This window comes from Alligator sinensis, unplaced genomic scaffold (genome assembly GCF_000455745.1).
Source record: "Alligator sinensis unplaced genomic scaffold, ASM45574v1 scaffold216_1, whole genome shotgun sequence".
Lineage (NCBI taxonomy): Eukaryota > Metazoa > Chordata > Crocodylia > Alligatoridae > Alligator > Alligator sinensis.
The window spans coordinates 3,418,314-3,438,418 of record NW_005841868.1 but is presented as its reverse complement, the minus strand read 5'-3'; the positions used below and the strand labels follow the sequence as shown (position 1 = coordinate 3,438,418).

General features: G+C 50.0%; 1 protein-coding gene across 2 annotated transcripts in view; it reads left to right on the top strand.

Moving 5' to 3' along the window:
- THOC5 (THO complex 5) overlaps positions 1-20,105 on the top strand; it is a 28,933-nt gene that overhangs the window by 6,698 nt on the left and 2,130 nt on the right. For both annotated transcript variants that reach the window (XM_006016818.3, XM_025193249.1), the window contains 13 exons: positions 2,974-3,120; positions 6,846-6,960; positions 7,512-7,644; positions 9,766-9,843; positions 10,521-10,561; positions 12,063-12,162; positions 13,213-13,321; positions 16,246-16,347; positions 16,889-16,985; positions 17,476-17,590; positions 18,461-18,564; positions 18,688-18,775; positions 19,594-19,709. In XM_006016818.3, coding sequence (XP_006016880.1) covers positions 2,974-3,120; positions 6,846-6,960; positions 7,512-7,644; positions 9,766-9,843; positions 10,521-10,561; positions 12,063-12,162; positions 13,213-13,321; positions 16,246-16,347; positions 16,889-16,985; positions 17,476-17,590; positions 18,461-18,564; positions 18,688-18,775; positions 19,594-19,709 — 1,345 coding nt within the window. The remainder of the gene's footprint in view (positions 1-2,973; positions 3,121-6,845; positions 6,961-7,511; positions 7,645-9,765; positions 9,844-10,520; positions 10,562-12,062; positions 12,163-13,212; positions 13,322-16,245; positions 16,348-16,888; positions 16,986-17,475; positions 17,591-18,460; positions 18,565-18,687; positions 18,776-19,593; positions 19,710-20,105) is intronic.

Below are 20,105 nucleotides of genomic sequence, written 5' to 3'. Positions count from 1 at the left end.
TTGGCAAGCCGGGCGTTCCTGGCAGTATTTCTCTACCATCTTGTAGAGCCCCAGCCAGAAAACCCATTATTTTAATCGGGCCTTGGTCTTGTCTCTGCCTAGATGTCCCCTCATAGGGAGAGTGTGAGCCACTCTCAACAAGTCTCTCCAGTACCTTCTAGGAATGAGTATCTGACTCTGTTCTGTCCCTTCTCTCCCAGTCTCCATCCGGTATAGGATGTTATCTCTTACCTCGAAACGGGGGATATGCCTTGCTTGCTCAGGATCCAGCACCTCTCCTTATTTGGCCAATTGGTCCCTCAGGATGTTTCTAAACAAGGGCTCTCTTTTCTGCTTTTCTTGGAATTGGTCTCCATTTATGAGCTGGTCTAGGTCAAGCTCTCCCGCCTTGGGGTCATCAGGGTCTCTGTAGCATGCAGAGTGGGGTTCTCGTAGATATGGTCTTCCCCTGATGGCCCCTGCATGGCCCAATCCAGCACCCCCCTGAGACGAGGTCAGTCTACCCCTAACAGCATGGGACATGGCAGGGTCTCAGCTAGGCCTACTGCTAACTCAGCGGTGAGTTTCATCCACCGCCATCACTGTGAGTTTCATCCACTGTCTTTTAGACATATAGGAAGATCCACGTATACATATCATGCTTACGGCAGTTTCAGGGCTCCCCACTTGGGGCAGTATTAAATCCGCTTAGACCATGGTCTGAAAGCAACCTGTATCTACTATGGCGAGGATTATGGTACCCCCTATCTTGACTTCTGTCACCGGCTTGTTTCTCCAGGGGCCTTTGTGTCTTCCAAAGCTACAATCCGTCTGTTCTTCATGGGGGTAATCGGAAGATGTCTCCTGTAGCGCCTTTTGAGGACAGGCCCTGGCTATATAGCCTTTCTCCCTATACTGGTAGCAAATGAGTTCTTTGTTATCCCAGTTTCTACCCTTACACGTAGGGTTCCAGGGTGTTTCCCCGTTCCTTACCCTCTGACTTCCTTTGGGTCTCAGGGCTTGGGATGTCCTGGTTCCTCTCTCTGTCCTCACATTATCTCCTTTGGCTTTGGCCACCACATAGTCTTTGGCCGGTCGGAGTGTCTCCTCCATATTCTTTAGTCAGCGTCTCCTGACCCATCTCTGAGTCTGGTCCCCTAGATCCACCAGGAATTGCTCTAACACAATAAGATCAGTTATTTCCACCATTGTCCGTTCCTCAGGATGGAGACACCACTCTACCAGGTCTCTCAGACTTTGGGCCAGTAGGTGGGGTCTGAGTTCTACTTTTTTCTTGGCCCTGAATTTTTGGCGATAGGTCTCAGGGGAAATCTCCAGCCGGTATAGTATCACAGCTTTCACTTTCCCGTAGTCCCAAGCCTCTGCTCTGGTTAGAGCCCTGTTAGGTGGCTTGGGCCAGTCCAACCAGTAGGGGCCTGATCCTAACTGCCCAGCTAGCTGGACCCTACTTCAGAGCCACAGTCATGCATTCGAAGGCTTCCAAGAATGCCTTGGGGGTCATCCTGTGGGCTTATCTCAGGGAACCTTTCCACATCCCCCTCCCGGAACATTACCTACTGGCCTTGATCTTTTCACTCGGGTCTTGCTGCCAGTTGAAGAGGCGGATTCGAGTCTCTGCCTCCTGGGCTTTGTAGTCTCACCATTTCTTCTAGCTGGGCTTGTTGCCCCTGAAGTATGCACGGCTTCATGATGTGGGCCTGCTGCCAATCTGTCTGGGTTTGCATCTCCATGGAATCCATTTTATCCGTGGGTCGTTTCTCACTCCACGCATTCCCAGCCAATGCACCAGTTGTAGGAGGGTCGGTGGTGTCAAGCCCTCAGTTTTGTCTCTGGGGAAGGGATTCACCTGCCATGACTTCATGATGGGAGAAAAGAAGAGTTAATACCCTCCCTCCACAAAATATACGATAGATGCCAAGAGATCTGAGCTGGTCACCATGAATTCTTTTATTAAACAATTCCTTCTCCTTTAACAAAAGAAATAAGTGTCTGTCTCTTTAAGCGGTGTCCCACCGCTTTTCCGACATCTTTCCTGAGTCCTGGAGCCTACTCTTGAACCCTTTCCCCCCCCGTCTTCAGGGTTTGGGGCTTTCATTCCCCTGGCGGTGTCCTGGGGCTATCCAGTCGCGGTAAGTAATGAATCTCACCTCCTTGAAGATGGGACCTGGCTGTAGTCCGCTCACCTGGCTGGGATCCGTTTGGAGACTTACGATCCACCTGTCGCGTTGGGTTTCTAGTCCTCATAGTGCCCCTGGGGGTAGCCGCTTGTTCAGAGTGGCTGCCTTTTATCCCTCCTTATGCAGGTTTGCCCATGAAAGTTTGGTGGTTGCCTGCAAAAATCAAAGTAATTCGTTACCAGCGTATGCTTTCTCTCCAGCTGCACCGGTATATTCACCATGCTTGCCCTGTTCCTGACCCTGCCAGGTTACTCCCGGTCATTTAGGGACAGCAGGGTTACTCCCGGGTATTTTTAGTAACAGGGTTGCCATATCACCCTGTTACAGCCTCCGTAGTGGGGGACTAGAATCTGGCTATGACATGGGCATTCTGGAGGTTTTTGCATTGGTTCTCTGGAGTGGGAGTGGGGCTGGGGGGTGGGAAGGACACTTTGGTTCATAGTGGAGAGTTGGATTTAATTTGTAAATGGGGCTTTTTATAGGAACCATGCAGATGTAACGGAGTTCACATGGGACTGTTCTTAAATGAATAACTGAATTGCTTCTGCAGTGTTCTTCCAGAAGCTGAGCCTTCTGCTCATGCACATTCCTTAGGTAGCTTTTTGAGTTACCTGTGACTCTTTCCAGACTGACTTCAGGAAATCACGGGACAATTGGCCATGCAGACACACTGCATGCATGAAATAGGATGTGTTGCATTTTGCAAGCTGGAATTGTAATTGTTAAGGTTTTAAATTGGGTCTGAAAGTTGGAAAACAAGTTTCTTGTGAGACTGACACCTCTTCCATTTCTCCAGATCAAAACACGAAGAAATTGAGCTGGTGAGCGTGGAGGAGTTTTACAAAGAGGCTCCCCCGGAAATAAGCAAACCTGATATCACCCTCAGTGATCCCCACCACCAGACCCTTGCCCGCCTTGACTGGGAATTAGAACAGCGCAAAAGGTGAGCTCTTATACCACATGGCCAGCAATTGAATTGGCTCTTTGTTTATTTGGCACCAAGCATTTGGCATATGTTACATCCCACAGGCATCCTCTTGTAAAATAAATTGTCAGTTACTAATTGAAATGAGCATCACATTCAGACTTGGTGAATATTTTTCCTTTGTTCATTTTTGTAGTACATGCAGACCAAGTTTTTTCACTTAAATTCTCTTTCACTATGTAATGTAGTTTCTGGTTTATTCTTTGAGCTGTCTTGGTCCTGTTTCTCAGATCATGGAATTTTCTTTTATATTTCTGGTGAAAGGGAGCCAGAAGTATTCCAAGTCCTGTCCTTTGCTCTTTTTGAGAGGAATAGAACCATATTATACCCAGCTCATTGTTTTACTGGGTAGACAGTGAAGTGTCCCATAGTAATGTAATATTTTGGAAACGTAAGAACTACTTGGAAAATGCAAGAGAGACTTATGTAGTTAGCAACTGTCCCATTCCAGAATAAAACCTTCTATTCTGTTATTCCATTAGCTTGATTTTTGTCATTTCCATATGTGAGTCTGCATTCTAACTGGGGTGCTCAAGTCTTGTGCCCCTGGAGATATTCTTTGCAGTAAGGAATGTTGCAGTGAGTCAGTATTGAAGTGTACTCTGTTATGTGTGCCTCAGCTTCTATGCTTATATCTAGAGGTATACATCAGTCCAATATCGGATTGGCACCGATATAAAAAAAATTGAATGCATCGGAAATCAGCCTGATGTGTCCGATTAATTTGGCTGATAAATGCCCGTGTGTGTGTGCGAGCCATGTAGGCAGTGAGGAGCAGAGCCCAGCAGGTTGGAGAGCTGCGTGCAGCTGGTAAGTCTGGTGTGGTGAAAGGAGAGTGGGGAGGGAAAGGAGGTGGGCGGGCAGATCAACACTCTCGCAGTGATGGGAGAGTGGGGTAGGCACTGCGGGGCGGGTGCTGGACAGAGCCGTGGCTTGTCCAGGGAATGCGGGGAGGGGGTCAGCAGCTCCTGCTGCTGCGTGCCACTGGTCTGGGAGTGGCTCGTCCAGCAGCTCATACTGCTGCTCCCATTACTCAGCCTGGAGAGCCCAGGAGAATGGTGGGGGGGGGTGCCCCCAGATCTGCACAGCGTGGGGCAGGCCAGGTGGGCTGCAGCTGCGGGCTGAGGCTGGGGGCCGCACTGCACTGGGAGCACGACCCCAGCCCGCAGCTGCAGCCTTCCTAGCCCGCCCCACGTAGATCTGGGGGCATATGCCGCCCCCCCCGATGCCCTCCTGGACGAGCCACTCCTGGACCAGCGGTGCGCAGCAGTGGGAGCTGCTGCCCCCTCCCTGTGCCCTCTGGCTGAGCCATGGCTCCGTCCTGCACCTGCCCCACCACAGCTGGGCAGTGCCTGCCCCAGCCCCACTCCCTCCCTCACTGCGGGGGCCGTTGATCTGCTCCCCACGCCCTTTTCCTCCCCCTCTCCTTTTCCCACAACAGACTTACCAGCTGCACGCAGCTGTATTGGGAATCAGATCGGTATCGGCCGATATCCCTCCTTAAATATTGGCTATTGGTATTGGCCCCCAAAATTTCTATCGCTGCACCCCTATCCATATCCCAGAAGTTGTTGATGTAGCAACTGCATGACACCTTTCTATCTGGGCACATTCCTGTAATTTTTCTGATGCCTTTCTTAGTGAATCTTGATGGAAAGATCAGGCATGTGAGGCTTTCTTTGCCTGGCAAAGAACTGCAGGCAAGCTCATGACTTTGTATCTATGCTCACTGCAAACCCTTTCCAGGTGCCTTCAGAATACTCAGCACTTTGCAGGAGCAAAGGTCATTTTGAATGTCATCGTGTCCACAGCCATTACCAAGTCTAAATCAACTGCATCCTGCTCAAGAATCGCTTTAGTTTGTCTTAAACATTTCTGCATGTTAAAAGCTGTTTTTAAAGAATAGCTGGCTTGAGATTTTCCCATAGAAATGAATGGCAGACTAACAGAATCACTGATTAGTGTGGAGAATCCCAGCTCTTGTGCCTATAGTGTTTGTGGTGTCTTTCCCCTAACTTGACAGATCTAGTGACATGGGATGGTGGCTCTTGAACCAGCTTAGTAGTGGCTCTTTACTCCATAACCCTTCACAAAGGCAGCTTCATAGTGGTTCTGTTCCTAAGTCCAGCTGAGCAATTGCACCTACCCCTGGCATCCTGCATGGTATTTCTGACTACAGCAGATTTATAACACTGCCTTTACAAGCCAGACTCTTCTCTGAAAGGTACCTCCATAAACACAACATTATGAGCATCTGCCTTTGTCTCACTGGTTCCATTTCAAACAGCCTCATTAGACAGGGTTGAGGGTTTTCAGTTGAAGCTGTTTTTAATGGAAAGTTGGGTTTTTACCCAATTATATTTTTTTCTCCTGAAAAGTTCCTGCTTTCCACAGGCATTTGAAGGGGTAGGGGTGGGAGTGTTCAAAACTGCTTAAATATCAAAATACTTTGATTCTGAATTAGAATAGTAAAACCATTGAAAATTATAATTGGAAGGGACCTTGAGAAGTCATCTCGTCCAACCCCCTGGTCAAAGCAGGACCATTGCCAACTATATCATCCCAACCGAGGCTTTGTCTAGCCGGGTCTTAAAAATCTCCAAGGATGGAGATTCCACATCCTCTGGGTAGTCTGTTCCAGGGCTTTACTGCCCTCCTCACGAGAGAATTTTCATATCTAACCTAAATTTCCCTTGCTGCAATGTGAGACCATTATTCCATCCATGGGATCCACTAGTTGCTGTATCCATGGGACTGCTGTGATTCAGGCCCTCCTTCACTCCAGGGGAGTTGAGTACATCGTGGAAGGCAGAGTCTCCAACCAAGGAGGATGAAGCATCTAAGCTGCAGTTGTCCCACCCAGGACCACAGTGACACTACATCAACATATTCCAGTGTTCAGGTCTCCCACGCTTCAGATGACCATTAATATTTTGCTTAAAGGCTATGAGTCCTGGACTCTAAGTCTGGAGCAGGTCTCTCTCCATCTTACTTGTCATAGTCCACATGAACGGTTCCATGGGCCAGACAAGGTTCTCCGTGATCTGTAAAACCTCACTGTCTTCTGTTGGTTTGCAAATGGATCACTAATCTGTGCTTAATTTAAAATAACAGACTCAATTTTAATGAGGGCACAAGATGGAAAAGTGTCTTGAGGAATTGTTTTGGCTCATTAGGACTAGCAGAAGCTATAAGGCAGTAGGGATTTTTGTCAATGAAGTCAACAGATGTGACGCTGGTATTGGAGCAAGCTTGGTAAGTAAGGAGGGCCAATTTATAAGATACTTCTCAGAGTAGACCCGCACTTGGACTGTGTTGCAGTGTTTGTTAAATGACATTCTATGCTCCTTAGATTTGAGGCAATTTTTCTTCAGTTTTATTTTCCTGATGTACTCAGGTTTTTCCTGCCTTCCCTTTTACCCCTGACTTAAAAAAATAAATAGACCTTTTTCTTTATTTTGTCACTTTAGATGTGACAGTTGAGGTCAGGTAATGATTGAAGCAGGATCTAAAGCTAACTTCAGAGTACAGATTGAGCTATCACAATCCAGGAACCAGTGGCAGTGGAATCAGACGAGGTGTCAAGGTTTAGTAATGCACTGATAAGGAGCAAACATTCTCAGCTAACATCTGTTCTCATCGTGAATGCGGTGTGTCACTAACTGAACTTCCCCCCCTTGCAGGCTGGCAGAAAAGTATAAGGAATGTCTAACCAGCAAGGAGAAAATCCTGAAGGAGATTGAGGTGAAGAAGGAATATCTGAGTAGCCTCCAACCTCGGCTGAACAGCATCATGCAGGTACTCCCTGAGCCAAATTTCACCCTCTGCTTTGTCTGTGAGGGTTGGGCCACTTGCAGAGAATCTAGGGTGTGTCGGAGCACATTGGGCTGTCCTGTTCCAAAACACACAATTAATGGAGGTAGCTCACTTAGAAGAAAACCTGAAAGGTGAATTGAGGCTGCTGAGAAGAGTCATGTCTGCTCTTGGCTATGTTGCCTGTCCTTCTAGGTGAGGACTTTTCTTTGAGTCTCCCTTGTGTCAGCAGCGTTTGCAACGGGTTCATTAAATGGGCCCTTTTCTGGAGAGCAGTGTGTAAGAACATTACCTTGACTTGTTTGGGGGGAGCAAGAGAAGGAGCTGGGTTATCTTTTTTCTTTGAAACCAGTTATCTAGTGAAGGAGGCTTGCCCCAAGTTTCCCTTAGGCTGTCAGCACTGCTCATTTGCTGCTGCTGAGTGGCACAGTGTCTGTTCTGCAGGTCCTGTTCCACAGACAGGAGGTGCTGGGTGAGTGGCCAATGTGCACACTACTTTAGTACCAATGCCATGTGTTTGCCTTGTCCCCCACCAGGCCTCCCTCCCTGTCCAGGAGTACCTCTTCATGCCATTTGACCAGGCACACAAGCAGTACGAGACAGCTAGACATTTGCCACCACCTCTGTATGTTCTCTTTGTCCAAGCCAATGCCTATGGCCAGGCCTGTGGTGAGTACTGACATTAGATTCTTGGGGGGAGCATGCTGGGAGGTCTGAAGCAACCTTCGTATAAGTCATTGAAAGCCAGCAGTCTAAGGGGGTGGGCAGAGTGCACCCCCCCCGTCGTTTCCCTGATGTCTGCAGAAAGTACTGTGTTGCTGAAGTTTTGTTGGTTTGGCTGTTCAGGAGAGTCCCTCCAGTGCCTGACTTGAAGGAATTGCCATGAGAGTTCATTCCAGATCTGCCACTCCATTTGCTGGTGTCCCCCCTCAAGCTTGCATGAGGTTGTGGTTGTTACAGCAGTGAGGGCAAACATCCCAGTTACAGAATGCCATTCCATTTTAAATAGCTGGTAGTCTCCCCTGCCCTGGGGGGATTAGCACTGGGATCTTCTGCCCTTTGGCAGGACTGTTCAGGACTGTTAATCTTGGGCCCACATTGGGGGAGGGGAGAGGTGTTAACTCTTCATGGTTCCCAAAGTAAAGCAAAGTCAAAAACAACTGCTAGGTGCAGCGGTCGCCTAAGATGGAGCCAGGGGGTGCTATGGATTTCATCCTTTTTGTTGCACCTATGCAGCAAGAAGGCAAGACCCCATTCTCTTTGGGCTTCAGTCCAAGCTCCTGCACTGGCAGCCCAGGATAACCCCCACCCCTTACTTGGCAAAACTGTAGCCTGTCTAACCGCTGTTTGCCTCTCAATACACAGCAGTGTGTTACTGCCTCTTTTGTTCTGTCTTTCTCCCTTTTGTCCCCTCTCTTCTTCCTTTTCTCCCTCCCTCCTTTCCGTCCCTTTTTCCGGCCTGTCCCCTTAGCTCACATGAAACCCTCCTCCCAGCCCCTTAGGCGGGGTGAGTACCTTTCATTTCTTGTGTCTAAGCCCTGCAGGAGCCTGGTGGGGATGGGGCTGCTCCATTAGACCCAAACGGCTTATATTAAAATAAAAAACTCTTCTCCCATTCCCTGGCAGAGTATTTTGGAGCCCAGAGAGGCCCCTTCATGGAATTCCCTTGAGTCTTCTCTGCAGTGCTTGGTTATCATAGCAATGAGTGCCCTGAGGGACCCTATGATAGAGTCTCTGAGGTGCTGAGACTCCCAAGACCTTATCAGAATGCATCCGAGCTGGTGTCTGTGTAGCCCAGTCTCCTGTCTCTGCCACTGGCCAGTTTCAGATGTCCCAGGGGAGCTGCAAGAGCCCAGCCAGCCCCTTCCCCCTCCCACCATTTGGGTCTCATCCTGATCCCTAACAGCTGGGGATTGGCCTGAGTCCAAGAGCAATGGGCTCTATCTCCCTTCCAAAACTGCTGCTACTTTATTCTCCAACTCTGGCTGGTTCTGTTACCTATATTCTTGTCCCTTTCTGACCGTCATTAAATTCTGGGCCTCAGCAGCATCCGTGGACAGCAAGTCTGGCAGTCTAGCCAAACCAGTCCAGCCTTCTGAATTTCCCTCCCTTGTTCTGAGTGCAGAATGCAGGGAGATGAACATGCTCAATCCTGTTGGGACCAGCTCTGTTCTCCACTTTTTCTTTTCTTGACCTACTCATTTCAGATTCCTTAGCCCAATGCACTTGCTTACTATTATAGGGGGAGCCTGGCAGAAACACCTAGATAAGGTGCTGTGTTGCACAAAATCCTTTAAGATGGTACCACATCCCACCTAGCATTTTACCCCTTGGTGAAGTACATGCCTACTTTTAGTCTATGCAGTTTAGATGAGGGCTTTAACCATGTGAACCAATATGGTTGAAGAATTACTCCCCTGCCCTGGGTCTGAAACACCATTGTTTTGCATGGTGGCCAGTGTCATCATTACTATGGAGAAGAGCATGAAATATTGGGCCAAGGGTGTGCTCTTGCTGTAGTCCTGCAGCCTGCTAGCCAGTGTAGGAGTCGCATCTCAGTAGCATAACTTTACAAGTGACCCTGAAGGTTAAGGTTATTTGTCCCCAAGGCATTGAATCTACCAGCCATGAAGTGACGAGGGGGCCACGGTAATAAATTGATAACCTCTTAGCACCCTGTCTACCTCCCCCTTTCCAACCTCAATACCTCTGCAGTGTCAGTGCTCACTTTGGCTGGCTAGCTGGCTTTCCCACCTTGGGGCAGGGTTAATGACAATCTTCCCTCATCAGATAAGAAGCTGTCTGTAGCGATTGAAGGGAGTGTGGAAGAAGCCAAAGCCCTCTACAAACCTCCAGAGGATTCCCAAGGTACATCACAAGTCAGTTCTGCCTTGCCTTGCCTTGCCTTGCTTTGTCTGGCAGGCAGTCAACTGATAAAAGTGGGAGGGGCAGGGGGACAGGGAGGGTTCCTTGGGAGGGGCTGATAATCTCTCTCTGCATGCTGACTGCCTAGGCAGTCTTGACACTTGGGCACCTTCATTATGCTAGAGTCATTCTCTAGAAGAGAGACTGACAGCTCAGCAAGCAGCATGGCATTCAGCTTGGGGGCTGTTAACACAGGCCTCTCCATCCTAGTGGTTTGTGGGGGAGTACTTGAGAACAAAGAGATTTTCAAATGGCTTTAAAAGGGCTGACAGCCTACCAAGACCCTCTGGGAGTCTCTTGCCTGAGTACCCCTGTGAAGGACCAGCATTCTCTCAGTGGATGGTGCTGATGCCTCGAGGACTTAGCACTGTAGTGCAGGGGTTGGTGGGCACTGGCAGTGGCCCTGATGCACTCCATACCTTGGTATCTCTGTTGGAAATGCACTGAGCTGCGCTACTTGGAGAGTATCTTCATAGTTTCATAGTTTGTAGGGTCGGAAGGGACCTTGACAGATCATCAAGTCCGACCCTCTGCCATGGCAGGAAAGAGCACTGGGGTCAAACGACCCCAGCAAGGTGTCTTGTTGTGGCCCTTGCTTATCCCTCTGTTTGAACTTGCAGATGATGAAAGTGACTCTGACGCCGAGGAGGAGCAGACCACGGTAAGGCAGTTTCAACTCTGATACTCTGGGATGTACACTAAATATTGCTTCATGGGACTGAACCAAGTGCTGTTTCCACCAGTGCCCAGAGTGAGTGGGTCTGAGCTGGCACTGGCTGTTTCTGACACTGCCACCAATCTGCTGTGGGGGCCTTGGCAGAGTCACCTCTCTGTGCTTGAATATCTACCTTCGCAGCATTCAGTAATGCCTCCTAAAGGGGACTGAAGGAGGATCAGTGCTTGCAGAGTCCTTTAAGGGGCCTGTTTTCAATTGCAATGAGAACTTCGCACTGAATTGCCATTAGTGCCTTGGAAATATGAAGGTCTTGTGTGAGTGGCTCTGTGGATGTTTTGGGACGACACAGGTGTGCACAGAGCTGGCTAGGGAGCAGCTGTTCCCAATGGGGAAAATCTCCAGGATTTGAAATTTGCATTTGTTCCAGTGCAGGGTGAAACTAAGCCCTTTATAAACACTTTATGGCCAAATGAGAGCAGAAGAGAGACCTGCTGCAGAACAGCCAATAAGCTAGGAGTAAGGCTATTTTTCTGGGAGACAGGAGACTCTGCTTTCAAGTTCTTTCCCCAAATACGCCCTAGCAGGGACTTCAACTCAATTTCCTACAGGCTAGGGGAGTGCTGTAGCCATCTGCCTATAGTGTTGGTCTCAGTCTCTTCTCTTGGAACCATTCCATTTTATAAAAATAGTCACTGGCCCAGAGAGAGGAAAGGAAAGATGCAGTCTGTGAGCCTAGTAGTTGTGACATGTTTGTTTCTCTGGCTAACATTGGAAACTTTTTACTTGCTGTACAGGATCTGCATCATCCATAGGTGACTTCGCTGAGATTCAGGTCCTCAAGAGCTTTAGAGCAGTGGTATCAAATTCACCCCAGGCCCCAGGTTGGATCTAGACTACAGGGGCTTTCCCTGGGCAGGATTTGTGGGGCCACCAGCAACTGTAGTGGGGCCATGTTTGAGCACCAGCTTGGGGCCAAGGGCCTGATGCCAATGGCCATGTCCATTGGGATTCAGAAACCCTGAATTCTGTGACAGGCCACTCCCCAACTTCTGGTATTCCATTGGACTGCTGGTGGGCTGGACAAATTGGTTCTGCAGGCGGTATGCTTAACATCCCTCCTCTAGGTGCACATGTAAGTGGGATGTGGAAAGTCAGATGGTTAGGAGTAGATCAAGAGCTAGTGATCTGACAGGAGGGGCAGGCACCAGGTGTTCCAAGGTCTGACACAAGTCCCTTCTTTAATCACGTGCAAGTCTCTTAATTTACATGCCTCAGTCTCCCCATCTGAAAAGTGGGGAGTGACACTGCACTAAATAGCACACTGGAGTGTTGTGTGGATTGGGTACAATGTATTTGGTGAGTAGCGTTTTGTGTGTCAGACAGAGAAGTTTCCCCCATAAGCCTGCCTGGAAGAGGTGCAGTGGGGCAAGGGGGTGAGAGGGACCCATGTTCTCAGAAGCTGTGGTACTTCTTTCCCTTACTGCAGAAGCGCCGCCGGCCCACGCTGGGAGTGCAGCTGGATGACAAGCGCAAGGAAATGCTGAAGAGACACCCGCTGTCTGTCACCATTGACCTGAAGTGCAAAGGTACAAGGATGGTGGTTCCCCAGGTCAGGTTCTGATCCAGGTGTAAGCCCACTGGCTGACCTCAGCTGAGCCACTCTAGGCTTACGTTAGCGGATGCAAATTCAGAATCTGGTCCCAGAGCTAGAACTCGATAGAGGTGTCATGTTTCCAGTGGAAATGCAGACTTGCTGTATGCCCAGTTGCACAAGCTGCATTAGTGTCCCCTGTAGGAGTGAACAGTGGTCTTGATGGTAGCCCTGCTGAGAGTGAGCCCAACTATTCCTGATAAGTGAAGGAGAACAATCAGACCAACATCTTTGATTATCACTTCCCTTGTTTTCACACCAGTAGTGTCAGTGTCTAAGACCAGACAAGTCTGAAGTTTTAAAGTAGGGGGGGCTAATAGATCAGCTGTAACTGCTTCACCCTGGGTCTCTTTCACAGTAAGTGGAAACCACTGCATTTTCTCATATACAACATGCACCTTTTTCCAAAAACCAGCTGCTGGAAATTGGAGTACATGCTATACGTGAAAAATAGTCAGAGTGGGTTCTGCTGCTTACCAGGGGAAACCAAAAGTAAAATCTGCTGCAACCCACAGGGATCAGAACAGTGGGCAGCCTCAGCTCCCTAGCTGCTGCTACTCATTCGTACAAGGAAAGATCTTTTTTTTTCCTTCGTTGTACCTTTCAGAAACAAAGTGTGCATTCTATTCCAGGTCATGTTGTATGCAAGAAAATATGGTAAACTCCAGTAAGTTGCTGCCTATTTAATTCAGAGGCGGATCAGTGCAGTTCTGCTTGACTTACTGCAAGAAGGGGCAGATGACTGCAACAAATCATCTGTTGGCAAGTCTCCCCATCTCTTCACAAGCAATAGAATTGTTTGTGTCCACATCCTAAGTCCCTCCATTAGGAGAATCGCAAAGCGTGGGTGAACCAGCAAAAACCCTAATGGAGCTTCCACTTTCGTTGAAGGGCTTTCTCCTCTGCCCTGCTCCTTCTCCCCAACACAGCTGGGGCTGGGCACAGGGAGAAAAGGCAGCATTCCACCACTTCTGTTTCTGTGCAGATGAGAGTGTGCTGCACCTGACCTTCTATTACCTAATGAACCTCAATGTCATGACTGTGAAAACCAAGGTGACTACTGCTGTGGAGATGACTACGCCCATCAGCGCTGGGTAAGCTGAGAACACTGCAGAGCACAGAACCCAGTCTGTCTTGGCCCTTGTACTGTGGCTGGAATTATTGTCTGGCATTGATCTCTTGCCAGGAAAATGCTGCTGCTTTACAGTGTTTCACTTGGAGCAACTGGCTGGCAGAGCTGTGGAGGAGCCAGGGCAAAAGGGTGTGAATGTGTCTCATGGGACATGTTTCACAGGACCTAGGCTGAGCTGAATTGTTATTCCTTCCTCCTGCCTGTGCAGAGCAGCACCTCCAGTGTTTAGAGGGAACCTCTGTTTCCCTGACTCTCCCTTGGAGAAGCAGTTGCTAGCTACTTGCATAGGTATCTGTCTGAGATGGCTTAGGGTCACTCTTGAGTTCTCTCCAAGCCTATGGTTCTGTGATGCTCTATACCAAACTAATGCTTCTGCCCTGAGTAGAGGAACCTGGAAGAGCCTGTAGATCAGGGGTGGGCAAAATGTGGCCAAGGGGCCAGATGCAGCCCACCAGGCCATTCTATCCGGCCCTCCAGGCCCCTAAAAATTTTAGAAAATTTAATATTTATCTGCCCTTGACTGCCTGTCATACGGCCCTTGATGGCTTGCCAAAACTCTGTAAGCAGCCCTCTGCCCAAAGTAATTGCCCGCCCCTGCTGTAGATGGTTGCTCTATACCCCATCTCAGCCTGTCCTTGATCAGATGGGAGAAGGAAGCAGCTCTACTTCCCCCAGTTTACCAGCAGGGGGAACTGCAGACTTCCAGATCTTCCCAAAGGAGGCAATTGGTCCCTTTGCCCACACAGCATTTTTTCCCTCAGCAACCAGGACCTGTCCCAACCAGGCTGTGCGAGGCAGCCACAATGGTGACGCAGCTGCTTGCTGAGCTGCACTCCTCCCCACGGTCCTTGAGCTTTCAGGACAAGAGGCAGAATCCTTTCTTAATCCCTGATTTATCCTCTGCAGGAAGGGAGAGGAGCTGGGGTTAAAGGGAGAGATTCCCTGAGGTTTGATTGAGAGAACAGCCGGCATGTGTTGGGAGCTGAATGGCCTCCTGGTGTGTGGGGTGCATCTGCTGCAATTGCCACAGTGCTCAGGTCTCCCACTGGGAGGAGTGCAGATACAATCTTGCAGCTGAATAGCTTTCTTCCCATCCCCAGGCCTGTGCTTGCTGCTCCCGCTCCACTTCCTTGCTCTGCAGGTCACCTTGTCTCAAGTGCTGTAGATAAGGCCTTAGCTCTGGGGAATTCCCCTGAGACTACTTCAGCTTGATTAGTGAAAGAATGTGGCCGGAACTGCAGTTGCAGAAGCCTGCCCTGGATGTTAATTCAGCTGAAAATCTCCATCTGCCCAGCTGCTTGGTCTGGGTGCTGAGAGCTCCTTGGATGGGATGGCAGATGAGGGGCTAGCATGTTTGCACCCACTACCATGACCTTCGTTTTGGCCATGGACATTGGCAGTGGCTGACTCCCTACTGAGCGGATCCCCTTTGAGGCAAACCTTTCCTGTGTTGCAGTGAGTCGATGGGGGTCTGACTACAGTCTCTTCCAAATGGGGCACTTCATTTCTCCTCCCCCCCCCAGCCACTGTTTTTTGACTGCTCAGTCTTGCAGCAAGGTTCCTTGATGCTTGGTGGAGGTTGTGGCCAAGTTAAGACAGCTTTTATACAGACAGGTTTTACTTAATTTGATATAAGAATAAGCAGTGAGATCCATGCAGGCAGCTCTGGGTTTGTTGGGCTCTTAAGTCCTGTTTAATTTGTATCATGGCTGTGGTCTGTGTTCAGAACGCCACCGATTTGCAGTATAGGCAAGCCTCGGACTTAGGACACAATTGGTTCCTGAAAACCATATCTTAAGTCAAAATGTTGTAACTTGGAACCGATTTTTTTTTTTTCCCATAAGAACAATATTATTAATGGGGGTTTGGTTCCTGAACCAAGGCCCAATACCCTGTTTATCACACATGGCGGCCACTGCTGTCATCCACCACCTCGTGCTGCTGCATACCACTTTCACATGGCTGGCTGCACATCCAGTTCTGTGGGCTGCTGACGAGTGACACATGATTGGCTGGGTGCGAGGCCTGTCAGCAGCCTGTGGAGCCGCACGTGCGACCAGCTGTGTGACCGCCGCTGCCACCCACCACCCCGTGTCACCTCTGCTTGCAAGCCCCCCACTCTCTGTCTGGCCATCACCTCGCCCCCACTGCTCCGTGTCCAGCTAAGTGTCATAAAGTCGAAACCGTCATCGGAAAGTAGAAACAGGGTGTCAGTTTATAGATGTCGTAAGTGCTGTTCATCATAACTCAAGTGCTGTAAATACAGTCGAGGACTGCCTGTATTGGGTTCTCAAGGTAGCACCCCCGGCTGTGGCTCATACATCCCAGCTGTTCCTGAGTCTCTGCCAACTCAGGAATTCATGCATCAGGTACATTTATGTCAGGGTTGTCCAGATGCTGGCCCCTGGGCTCCCCCCAGGCTGCTGCTTCCCCCTTACTCTGGATGCAGAAGCTAGGGTCCCTGGGCTCCCCCTCCCTCCACCAGCTTCTACTTCCTGCTTCTGCCCCAGATATGGGGCATGACAGCTCAGGCACAGTCTGCAATGCTAGGGGAGCCTGCAGCTGGGGGACTGAGGGTGGGGGCAGGGGCACTCTTACGGCATGTGGCCCTTGCTGATGTGGCCTGCATGGCTTGTGGTGGACCCCAACTGGTTAGAAGTTGGGCAGCCTTCAATTAGGTTATGTTATTTACAGCCGCAAGAGCTGGAGGTAGAAACAGCCTCCACCATCTGTGTTCAGTGAAAGCTTTCGCAAGAAGTAAATCTAGTGATCCTGGGACCTGCTTGTAGTGTTCATAATCCCTGGCCATACAAAACTGTTCATAATGCTGAAGAACTCTGGCCCTGGAAAAGTGCATGGCTAACTCTACCCTTTGCCCTCTGGCAGAGACCTCCTGTCCCCGGATTCCCTTCTGAATTGCCTGTATCCTGGGGATCATGGGAAGAAGACTCCTAACCCAGCCAACCAGTTCCAGTTTGACAAAGTTGGGTAAGTTGGCCCAGTCTCTGTCCCTTCCGTCCTACCCAGTGCCACCAGCAGAAGCTTGTCAAGACAGTGCAGCCTAGAGCAGGATTCTGGTGTGTTGGCAGCTGTTTCTTATGGTGTGCTGCCCATCTGGAGTGCAGATCAGAGTCTATTCTAAGGACCTGCTTGCCTAGTGAAAGAGAGTAGTTAGGCTAAGTGGCAGGCTCTGGGCTGCTTCTCTCCAGCCCAGCTGGGCAAGATAGTGGCTATCTTATAAACTTTTCTTAGTTGGGAAATGAGCTCAATTGCCTGGGATTCAAGGTGCACAAACACCTTGGTCCTGGCTTTGAGGGCACCATCTCAATGATTGGTGGGTACCTTGCATCACTGGGAACTCTGTATCCTACCATGGATAGGAGGGCGTTAAGGGAAGGGGCTGCTGCCGATGTTCAGATGAACATCTTCAGGCCCAGCAGCTCTGGCTTGCACACAAGGGGGTTGGAGGGGGTGGGGTAGTGCTTCTTTTTCACCATGCTTGAGTAATATTTCCACTTTGTCTCTGAAGCATCCTGACTTTGAATGACTATGTGACAGAGCTGGGGCACCCCTATGTCTGGGTGCAGAAGCTGGGAGGCTTGCATTTCCCCAAAGACCAGCCACAGGTATGTCCAAAGCTCTAGCTCTCCAGCTGCTGAAGTCTTGCCAGGCTATCTTCCCTTGGCTGTCCCTGCAGCAGTGCTCTTGCCTGAGCCAGGGGTTGTCATTCTTTTAAGATCCAAAGCCAGGGTGCAATGGCATTTGCTGGCTACTGCAGCATCACTGATGATCACGTCTGCCCTTTAGGGGACATGAATGGGGAAGGGGGATTGATGATGTGCTTCTGCCATGGCCCAGGCTCATTAGCTTCGTGGGAGCTAAATCTCAGCCTGATTCGTATGTGCACAATTCAGGCAACTAAGTTGAAGGGGTCAGAGTCATTCCAGAGAAAAGGGGAGCTATGTTTTAAGCTCTTCCTTCCAGAGGAGGCTAGGTATTGCCAGGCATGTGCAGTATAATGCTCAAGGGATTCAAGCACAGCTGTCAACTTCTCTGCGTGAGTAGGGGGGTGGGCAGTAGGGAATACCTGCATATAATGGTCCCTTCCCTCTGCAGCACACAGTGACTGCAGATAACTCCCTGAGTGCAAGCCACATGGAGATGACCATGAAGTTGCTCCGGACAAGGCTGCAGTCCCGGCTGGCTCTCCACAAACAGTTTGCTTCACTAGGTGAGGATGTCCCAGCCTGCCTGCGTCTCCCTCCTCCTGGTACCCCCACTCCAACCCAGGACTTTCCCTGTGAAAACAGGGACAGCTGTTTGGATGAGGTTTTGGGGAGGCAACAATATGGTGTCTCCTTTAAGGGGTTCCCTGTCTGTTCATTCCTATGCTGCCACCATTCCCTGCCCCCACCATGCAATGCTTTATTCTGAAGCTCCTGCTTTTAGAGGAGGAAAGTCAGGGTCTGCATTCCTGCAGCTGCTCTTCTTCCCTCAGACGGTGAATGTCTCCTCTTCTCTTCTGCGCTTGTGGGGAGCTATTTCCTGTGCCTCTATACAAACAGCACTGTACTTACTCCCCTTTCAGCAGCCAGACCAAGTACCTGCAGCAGATTTGTCTTAATTGGCCAGTGCTGCAATCCTTACCTGCCTTCAGAAACTCCAGATGATCTTACTGTCTTCGACACTATGGCCAGTAGTAAAGACTTGGCAGCCACAGTGCTACTGTGCTTTTCTGCTGGGTCAAGAGGCAAGCTGTACTCCAACTGACTCGCACCATACCTGGACCAGCTCTCCCAGTCTTTATTTTCTCTCTTCTACCACTGTGCTAGGAATCACTTCAAAATAGCTTCCTGAAGCATGCTAGGCTTCCCCATCACCTCACCCACCACCACCCAGTTTGTGAGACCTGATGTGATCTCAGCCCAGCCAAGTCACTGTCAGCATAGGTATTGACAGACAAAGGCCTGTGGAACCCAGTTTTTTTCTGGTGCTCAACCCACCGCCATCCACATTCTGTTCCTGTTGCCCTGGTAAGAATGTTAGTTGGGCTGGATCCTGCCTGCACATAGGTCATTGCTGGCTTGTCACTTGCTTTCAGAACATGGCATTGTGCCAGTCTCCAGCGAGTGCCAGCAGCTCTTCCCTGCCAAGGTTGTGTCACGCCTGGTGAAGTGGACGGCAATCACCTATGAAGATTACCTGGTGGGTGTAGAGGGCAAGGAGCTGACTTCCTCTCCCCATTCCCAGCACCTTGTCCCTGTCCTTGGCTCCCTTGCTCTGAGCACCCTGCTTCGCTCAGCCCCTTGGGTGCTTCTCCCCTTGCAGGAGCTGTCTTACACCAAAGACATCGTGGAGGCTGGCTTGGCTGAAGACACCCACCTTTATTACATGGCGCTGATAGAAAGGGGGACAGGTAGGTGCCTGCCTGCGTTCTCCGTTGCCAGTGAGTGACACCTCAGCCCTCCCCAGTGTCATCGTAAGCCATAACCAGAATCAAGACAGTGGCTCCTTCTAACCAATCTTTCCACAGCATGGCAGGCCCCCTGAGGAGGGGGCTGCCCATCACCAAGGGCACTTTTACATTTGCTCTGGGGGTGTGGAGGGGTGGCACTTTAATTAGAGTGCCTCCAACAGCTGCTTTAATTGAAGTGCTGCTGCATCTTGTGTACATCGGTGTCCCTGTGCTTAAAAATGGCAGTGGGGGTGCTTGAACTGAAGCTTGTTCAATGAGCTTTAGTTCAAGTGCCCCGCTACCATTTTTAAGTTCAGGGGTGCTGATATGCAAGACGCAGGAGGCTGCTGGAATGTGGCAATTGCCATGCTCCAGCAGACTCAAGTAATCGAGTGCTCCGATGCTCTGGAATTCCAGTGCATCGGAGCAACCTCCACATATGTGTATAGGTGACCCAAAAGGCTAAGATGGTATTAGTGACCCTCGGGGAGGGAAGCAGCACAACCAGTGAGTGCCCCAGAGCTTCTTGCTCATGTGTCCATCCTGGGTTGTTGCTCTGCAGTGATTGGGGGTAGGGGTTACAGCCCAGGTTTCACAGTGTGGCAGCATTGCTTGGCTGCAGTTTGGATGTGATGAGACGGTGACACGGGGCTGAGGAAGGAGAGGTGTGCTGGTTGACTGCTGTCCACTGCCTGTGAGATCTAACCAAGGGAAATGTCTTGAGTGGTGCATGGACAACATGAGCTTCATGTAAACCTCTCTTCTCTTTCCTGCCACAGCCAAACTCCAGGCAGCTGTTGTGCTGAACCCCGGCTACTCCTCTATGCCGCCTATCTTTAGCCTCTGCCTGACTTGGAAAGGGGAACGGACCAACAACAATGATGACAACATTCGGGTAAGCAGGAGGTGGGGAAAGGGGCTGCATAGGAGGGGTTGGGTCTTGGAAAGTAGTGTGCCTCTGAGGCATGCTCCCTTGTTGGGGCAGATCTGATTGGGACGTTATTTATAGGGTGGCCAGACCCTGGCTGTTGGAACCAGGTGATCACAGGGCATTTCCTAGGTGGCAGGTCTGCTTGACCTGTAGAATGGGCAGTGAAGCATGAACTTCTCTCTTGTGAGCAACCTAGATAGAGTTCATGAGTAGGAGTGGCATTGAGGGAAGCAGAAGATGAGCCTGCTTGGGGGAGGAATGGAAAGGAACTGGGCTTCTAGGGGCAGAGTTCCAGCCTCTCATTGCAAGAAAGGGAAAGCTGGCACTAGTTAGGACTCAGTTGGAGCCCTGCATTTGACT